This window comes from Notothenia coriiceps, unplaced genomic scaffold (genome assembly GCF_000735185.1).
Source record: "Notothenia coriiceps isolate Sejong01 unplaced genomic scaffold, NC01 NC01_scaffold00036142, whole genome shotgun sequence".
Classification (NCBI taxonomy): domain Eukaryota; kingdom Metazoa; phylum Chordata; class Actinopteri; order Perciformes; family Nototheniidae; genus Notothenia; species Notothenia coriiceps.
The window spans coordinates 1-8,267 of record NW_011368843.1 but is presented as its reverse complement, the minus strand read 5'-3'; the positions used below and the strand labels follow the sequence as shown (position 1 = coordinate 8,267).

The 8,267-nt window shown below is 39.7% G+C and overlaps 2 protein-coding genes across 4 annotated transcripts; both read left to right on the top strand.

Annotated features, from left to right (window-relative positions):
- The first annotated feature begins 579 nt into the window (after positions 1–579).
- On the top strand, positions 580–4,268 carry rpl27a (ribosomal protein L27a). 2 transcript variants are annotated; one of them, XM_010791957.1, is made up of 5 exons: positions 580–695; positions 1,338–1,401; positions 1,502–1,577; positions 2,436–2,610; positions 4,094–4,268. In XM_010791957.1, exons 1-5 carry the CDS (start codon positions 693–695, stop codon positions 4,220–4,222), a joined length of 447 nt encoding a protein of 148 aa, XP_010790259.1. In that variant the 5' UTR covers positions 580–692; the 3' UTR covers positions 4,223–4,268. The 2 variants fall into 2 exon arrangements, with proteins under 2 accessions (XP_010790259.1, XP_010790260.1); XM_010791958.1 differs by lacking the exon at positions 580–695 and adding an exon at positions 763–784.
- A 1,060-nt stretch (positions 4,269–5,328) lies between these two features.
- On the top strand, positions 5,329–7,811 carry akip1 (A kinase (PRKA) interacting protein 1). 2 transcript variants are annotated; one of them, XM_010791956.1, is made up of 6 exons: positions 5,338–5,692; positions 6,078–6,187; positions 6,386–6,580; positions 6,664–6,738; positions 6,820–6,960; positions 7,370–7,810. In XM_010791956.1, the coding sequence occupies exons 3-6, from the start codon at positions 6,419–6,421 to the stop codon at positions 7,517–7,519; spliced, it is 528 nt and encodes a 175-aa protein (XP_010790258.1). In that variant the 5' UTR covers positions 5,338–5,692; positions 6,078–6,187; positions 6,386–6,418; the 3' UTR covers positions 7,520–7,810. The 2 variants fall into 2 exon arrangements, with proteins under 2 accessions (XP_010790257.1, XP_010790258.1); XM_010791955.1 differs by lacking the exon at positions 6,078–6,187 and having other exon boundaries at positions 5,329–5,692; positions 7,370–7,811.
- Positions 7,812–8,267: the final 456 nt, after the last annotated feature.

The following is an 8,267-nucleotide window of genomic DNA, read 5'->3' as shown; positions in this document are numbered from 1 at the left end:
TTCTTGTGATGTTAAGCGACTACAGCTAACTTCATTACAATTACCTTATGACTTGTTACTGGGACTTATCCAGATAGTGAAGATTAACATGTAAATAAAGTGCAGGAAGTTGTTATACAGTATACTTAACCCCAAAACAATAACATTTGTGGCCTTGTGATCCTTACAAATGAGTCTCAAATAACAGAGCTCCAGTGTCAAGAAATAAACAGCATTGGTTGAAATATCATTTTAATATCAATTCAAAGTCTTCATAAATGATCCCTGACAGTGTTAATGTCCGTAGAGACATCATGCCTGATGATGCACAAAATGCAGCACGCCCTACTTGTTTTTAATCACAGCTGACCTGTTTTTTTTGCTGTAAATATAAAAAAGACACAAGTGCCATCCAGCTGTGGTTAGACTGGATTGACTGCATCTGTACTTAAACCATACAAATACTATGATTATAATTAGGAATATTTGAATCAGATATAGTGAAGGAGAAATAAATAAAGAATATCATAAAATAAATACGTAAGAAAAGTATGTAAGATACATTTATATTTGTCTATTTTTGAGTTAATGTGTTCCTTCATCACACCCTTTGGCGTCGCTGTGGGTTTCTCTGGACTCTGTTGCAAGGAGCCAAATCTCGCACAAAAGCGCGAGGTTTAGAAATCGCGTTCCTCTTTCAACTAGCCTCCAAGATGGTAGGTGCTATCATGAATCCCTGTGCTCTGAAATGTAGTTAAATCTATGCCCATCCTTGTTCATTCGTACTGCAAACTATCATCTAATGGCGGGTTACTGTACAGACATATACTACGAACATTTACTGTATGATTTGTCCCGTGATTTGTTAACATTATGGGGATTTGTGAGCGGTTTACTGTGTGAGAGCTGGGGCCTCGGATATAGCCATCAACTAGCACACACTGTCTGAACTCACATGTGTTGACCGCGTTATCAAAACCTCTACATTGATTATAAATGTGACTATCTAGGTTGCTGTTAAAAACGTTAAAGTGCTCGAGAGTTGTTGCTAACATCAATTTGTTTTCTTAACGTGCCAAGCTGTTACAATATGCTGGTTAAAGCTGTTGTATTAGCATTAGCTTCCTGAGATGCTATACAGCATGAAAGCAGACAGTCTTTAAACTGTGAGTTACAGCTTGTAATGCCACGTTGGAGTAACAAGAAAACAGTGTAACAGTATAGTTTCTAAGTGAATGGCCTGTTGATGTATCCATGTAAAGTAGGTTGTTGTTTGGCCAATGTAGCATGGCAGCTAGCTCCAAGACCACATCTGTACTCAACATGTATTCTAATCGATATTTAATCTTTATTTACAGCCCACCAAAGCGACCAAGACCCGGAAGCTCCGTGGACATGTCAGCCACGGACATGGTCGTATCGGTGAGTTTCAACTTGGCTTTTTTTAAGATGTCTTCGTAGATGTATAACTGTGTTTGAGACACATGGTCAACCTGTTTTTTTTTTTATACCAACCCCACAGGAAAACATAGGAAGCATCCTGGAGGTCGTGGTAATGCTGGTGGTATGCATCACCACAGGATCAACTTCGACAAATAGTAAGTTCTCCTTGACATGTTGCATGAAGGTTGTGTTGGATCAAAGTTTTTATATGGTAACATGTGCAAGATGTGTTGTGCTAAAAACACAATGTGAAAGACTGCGATCTTACATCGAGAGTTTTTCTTATTAGTAACATTATGGTTTTGTGTTAAGTTTAAATATGTCCAGTATAATCATATATACCCCAACAACTCATGTGTAACCAATATACTGAACATTTAGGCTGAGTGCACACTAACGTCGATTAATCTAGTGATGTTATGGCAATATTCAATACAATTGTCACATATTTTTACTAATTTCATTCTCCCCTGACTAGTATATAATAAGAATTTGCCCTCTAAACATTTTGTTTATAAATATTGAGGGCACTGCCGAGTTTCTGTCTAGGAGAGAATGGATTAAGAACATTGTTTTGTTGCTATTCAATTTGTTACTACTTTGTAAAGGTGATCTGCACTGCGCTCTGGATTGACCGTTGGTATTATTGTTGTAGAGACTCAGAGTCTCACCCTGACACTCATAATTGTCTTGGTGTGCTAGAGTTCTCTTAAAGTGAAGACTGGTCCTATTCACCGACTGGCTCTTTGTAGGCCAGTCACCCACATGGGCAGTTACAAACATTACTCACTAAATTACATTTCTGTCACCATTATGCCTAGTATCTTTCCTTTATTAACAATCAAGCCTAGAGAGATTGATAAGAAAAACACTTCCCTTAAATAACATTACTTGCCAAAATGTTAACTTCTAAAAAGCTTCCAAACAAAACCAAAGTTTTTTAAGCTTATGTCCACTTTCCATTTAGGTTACACAGCAGTTGACCTTTTCTCTCCTCCTCTGTTTCTCCTCAGCCATCCTGGGTACTTCGGTAAGGTCGGTATGAGACATTACCATCTGAAGAGAAACACCACCCACTGCCCCACCATCAACTTGGACAAGCTGTGGACTCTGGTGAGCGAGCAGACCAGGATCAACTACGGCAAGAAGCCCGACGGACCCGCTCCCATCATCGATGCTGTGCGCGCTGTAAGTACTGACCCACATCTTCATGAGCATAGTGCCAGAGCAGATGTTTTAGCTGACTCTGGCCTTCATGGTCTAATCTTTGGGTTCTTTAAGTATTGGCATGGGTGAAAGACAACTTGAGGTGTAGTTGTAATGGATGTAATTGTTACAACAGCTGTAGAAAAACACATTTGGTGGCAGATGGCTTACATATTGGAACCAATTCTCAATCAACTGGCCACAGTGTCTAGGAAGACTTCACAGTGTCTAGGAAGACTTCACAGTGCAGTTGCTAGATCTGATCATTGGTAACTGACTACATTTTAGTTGAAGTAGTGTCATTGGTGTATTTATGACACGCTTTATGGATGAAGACATCGTCAATAAGAAAGCTTTGCAGGTGTTGAAGTTTTGTAGTTCGGTCATTGTCACTGTTATCTGACATGTGGCTCCTGTATTAGCTTTGTTCAAAATGAAGCCATGATGAAAACAGCGATACCTGACACAAAGGGAAAGATGTGCTAAAGAAACTAAGTCTTACATTCACAAACTGTTTTCATTGATACTTTTATGACCAAACTATTATCATTGTTGGTATATTGCAGCCCATACTGTAGTTGTGTTTTAGGCTACGATAACCAGTGCTGTCTCCACAAAAACCAAACGATTAGAAAATGTGTTAAACTTAAGATGTTTTTTTCATTAGCACAACTGTTAATGTTTTGCGGCAGGACATTACATGTATGTTGTGATCGATGGTTGTCCAGTTAATGTCGGGAAGTCCTTATAAATTTTATTTCCACAACAACCAATTTGTAAGCGAAAACTCAAGCCGAGTACATTCCAATGTCATTTTTATCTAGTGGTGATTTGGCAATATTCAATTCAAATTGGCACATTTTACTAATTTCATGTTCCCCTGACTGGTGTACGTTTTCAAAAAAGTCTCTGGTTTTAAGAACATTGTTTTGTTGCAATTCAATTTGTTACTCATTCGTGAAGGTGATCGTTGGTAATGTTGTTGTAGAGACTCAGAGTCTCACCCTGACACTCGTGATTGTCTTGGTGTGCTAGAGTTCTCTTAAAGTGAAGACTGGTCCTATTCACCGACTGGCTCTTTGTAGGCCAGTCACCCACATGGGCAGTTACAAACATTACACACTAAATCTGACATTTGTCACCATAATATATATCCTTTTATTTAACCAGGTAAAAGTCTCATTGATCTTTTTCAAAATCGACCTGGCCAAGAGGGCAGCATGAACAATGTTACAACAAATGAACACAACACGATACAGGCAGACGAATACAGCGGTCGTGAAACACAAATGAAATGGCACATTAGCTAGTTATAAAACACAAAAGAAACCACAATTTAAAAACGACTAATGCCCTGTGTGCTGTTTTTCTGATGAGGAAATGGTTCATCATTTTGCCAGATATAATTGCCTTTGTGCTCATGGGATTATCTAGTTGTATTAATGTCTATATTCCTTTCTTACAGGGCTACTACAAAGTCCTGGGTAAGGGCAAGCTGCCCAAACAGCCCGTGATCGTGAAGGCAAAGTTCTTCAGCCGACGGGCCGAGGAGAAGATCAAGGCAGCTGGAGGAGCCTGTGTGCTGATGGCATAATGTTCCTGTCAGTGTGTTTTTGGAAAAATAAACTGTATAAAAAGAACACGTTAGTCATGTCTGATTTAAATTACTTGTGTTGTATTTTGAGCTTCTGTTCTTTGAAAATGACGGCAGCAGTTTCTGTGGCATGTTCTATTAAAGTGGTTATTTGATGATAGGTTCAATCATTATTACATTGGGATAAGTGCGTTTGTTGGCACCACTTGAGCTAGAGTCCACTGTAAATATGACTGTAGTTTAGCTGTTATGTATCAACGTATTCAGCACAGTTAATGTAAAGTATTATTCGCCAAAGAAATGCGCTTCTACTTCCTGGTTGTCTTTAAAGTTTTGCAGGATTGAAAATGAAATTATCACAGGACTCAAGGAAATAACAAAATCAATAAACTATTAAACTTTATAGAGTAAATGCTTATGGTATTTTATTTTCAAATGCAAAGAATTTACCTCAGGCAAACTTCAAGTTTAATATGTGTCCATTTACATGATTGCTTTCAGTGATGTATTCAAATCATTACCCTAAAATTGCAATACTACAGTAAAGAAGTACTCCATTACACGAAACAGGCATGAGTCTGTAACGATAATACAATATTAGCACAATGGCACAATACAGTACTGGTAAAATAGAAGCTGTCTTATAGGTCAGTTCTATCTATATGGCGCTGGGTCAGTGGTCAGAGCTGACTGTCAACAACCAGTGCGGTTGTGGGTACGAATCCTGAGACTGGTAGACAGTATCTCCAGTAAAATATGTCTGGCCAAACTCGTATTTTAACCCAAAAATAATGGGAAAGATATATGCTCTTCCAAATTAAGCATTATGCAATTTGTAAACCTATATTTTGCAAATGCATTCATATCGTCAAAAATTAAAAAGTATGAATGTTTTATCCATTGGTTCAAATCCCGAGCATGGCAGTACATTCAGACCCCACTGCCTCCCCCTTCCAACACTGTATCTGGAGACTGACTCCTCTGAAAAGTGGCATCAATTAAAAGTACTCAAGTAAAATACAAGTATTTGTTTATTTGTTACCACTTATTCAAACAAGTAAAGGTGAAACATCTCCACGTAACCTTACGTGCGGTGGGGGCGGGGCTTAACATGCAGGATTTCCTGTCCTGTCACTTGAAAACATCACGGCTGTGTGCGAGCTGAATTTCTCAAGCTAAATCAGCATAACGCGAGGAATACGAGCAGAATACTGAATCTAAAAAAACACAGTTTCCTCTTTATATGTTATGGACTTGTTGCTGAGTGCGTAAGGTAAACACGTTAATAATCCTTCCTAACCCGCCACTTGTTGACGCAGCGCCTAGAACCCTCACGTTGATGTCTCGTATGGAATGGAATCTTGGAATGGAACCGTAGGATGAAACGATGGAATGAAACGTGGAATTCTCTGAAGTTTCGTTGTTTGAGTTGATTCAGTGAAGCGAACGGTTGACTATTTGAAAGAGAAAGTAAGTAACTGATGAGAAAAAGAAACAAACATTCTGAGTGGGGGGCGGGACTTTGAGGTAATCTTCACGCATGCGCTGTGACCCAGATGCGTTCACTTGCAATTTATAATAACATGTGGAATTGTTGTGTTTTTGTTGTGTGACTGTTATACTTTTGTTATTTTGAACCACAGTTGTAAAAAAAAAAAAAGGGGATGTACCTTCATATCTTTCTTTACCAGTCCAAAACAAACCCCCCCAAAAGTAGCTGTAGTCTGTAGGCCTTTCTGAGTTGCTTAAAACTGTCTTTATCAAATTTGGGTAGCAAACATTTTTGTTATCATTTAATCTGCAAGTCACTGTTTTGTTTAAAAAATAATTATGATTGTCTGTAAAATGTCCATAGGGAAAATGTTCATCTCATGTGTAAGAGCCTGAGGGAAGGGGATGCCTTCACTATGCTTGTTGTATCTGGGAAATATTCAGCTTGATATCAAAGCATACTAATTAAAAGAGGTAAATACGTTTTGTCATGTTTGATTAAGACATGGTGGATTATAAAACTGTTACATATTTGTATTTGTTAACCCAGTAAGTAATCCCTACAGTTCTATATTAAATTGGTACAAAAGACAAGAATATCTGTAATAAAAACCCTCTTCTTAATGTGTGTACTGTAAGGAAAGATCTCTCTGTGCTTGTGCCTCCTCTCAGGTGAGGGGCACCTTTAGTGAACTCGATCTGTTCATGGAAAGCCACGCCTGGCTGGAGTCGTCCCTGCGGCGCTCTGCCAGTCTGGGTCTGGAGGTTCTGCAGCGAGCCTCCAGGAGAAGCGTCGACTGGAGCAGCGTGGAAGCTTCCCAGACCCCCACCACCACCACAGAGGAAGACACACAGATCCCTGTCAAGGTGTTTTATACTAACCCCACTATCAATTACATTAATGAGCTTGACTTCACGTGTTGTGCCTTAATTCTCATGCTCTTCTCCAGAGACCACGCTCAGAGCTCGATGATGTCTTTGCAATCATCGCAGACTTCATGGCCCAGACGACCCATCAGTGCAAGGTCAGGGATTGTTTAGACTGGATTTATATGCTTTCAGCCACAAGCACAGGGAGTGAAATGTGAATATTTTCTGTGCTGCAGAGGTTTTACGAGTCTGGCTCCTGCACTGAGCCCTCTGACACTGAGAGGAGCCATGTGTGCAGGTTTCACTCACGGCCAGCTGCTGGGATTAAAACTCCTGCACGGTCGGCTAGAAAACACGAAAGGGCACCACAGAACCAGGTAACAAGAATGTGATGCTGTTTCTCTTAGTCATATAAAGCTTTTATCTGTCAAAAGAGACTCAAAGGAATAAAACCTTGTAACAGTTACTACGGCTAATGTATTGGCAAACAGTTTCCCATAGCTGACTTGTCCATATTTTAGACTTAGTTTGGAGAGAGAGAAATGTTGGGATCCTTTAGTTTGTTAATGTTCAATGTTCTTAACCAGGTCAGTGTTAGCAGTTTGAACTTCCCTCGCTAATTTTCAGGTTAATATTTGTATTTTTTGCCTCTACTGTGACATGTCTCCAATGTGCTTTCATGTGTATTACATACTCAACAACCTATATAATACACTACAGGAAAGGGAAACATCCAAAAAGAGATTACAGGTCCTCTTTTAAAATTCAATGTCTTGTTTTGTTCAGGGTCGTGTCTCTGCAGTTGGTGGAGATTTCTTCATCGAGGTTTCCCCGGGGACGTACGCTGTCACTGCCTCCATGCCGGAGTCACAGCAGCAGACTCAGATGATCAGTGTCCGAGCCGGAGAGAGCGTCGACCTCACCTTTAACCTCTGACCCCTCTCCTTTAACCTCCAATACTAAAACTGACCAAATGCTCATTCTGTGTGTGTGGCTGTGTGTGTTTATTGCTTGCTTTTACACTGCATTAAGAGTTTACATTTTATATTGCATGAATTCTACAAAATGTTGTAGATGGAGAAGCCATATTTGTATTGCTATTGATTATTTTATTATGTAGTTTGTGTTTCAATATTCTACTTTTAAACATCATGTAAAGCTCTTTCCATATTTTTACTTGCACTTATTCCACATTAGTGTATACAAATAAAGTATTTTTTTAACCAATTTCTTGTTTGTTATCTTTATATACAGCTACATTAGGCGCTTTCACACCAAGTACTTTGTCGTACTTAATCAGAACTTTGTTCACACCTTAAGGCCCTGACACACCAAGCAGTCACCAGAGAACTCGCTGACGCCGACTGTTGCGTCGGCGAGTTCTCCTGCGTCTTGGCCATGTGTCGCACTGGAACACACCGCAAAGACTTCAGCCGAGCACGTACGAACTGCGCATGCGTGAGTGGCAATAACTCTCCTTACCAGCAGGCAGTGGTAGTGTGTATTTGTCATTCAAAACAGGCAACAACCGGAAAACAGAGAAGAAGAACAGACTGTGATATAAACAAACAACAAATAGCGTGTGCGTTCCATTTTCACTCTCGTCCATCGAAAACATGTTTCGTGCGGTACTGGAGCTATCAGCCATTGGAGTGTTGCTTGTGGAAGACATTCTCAAGCAACC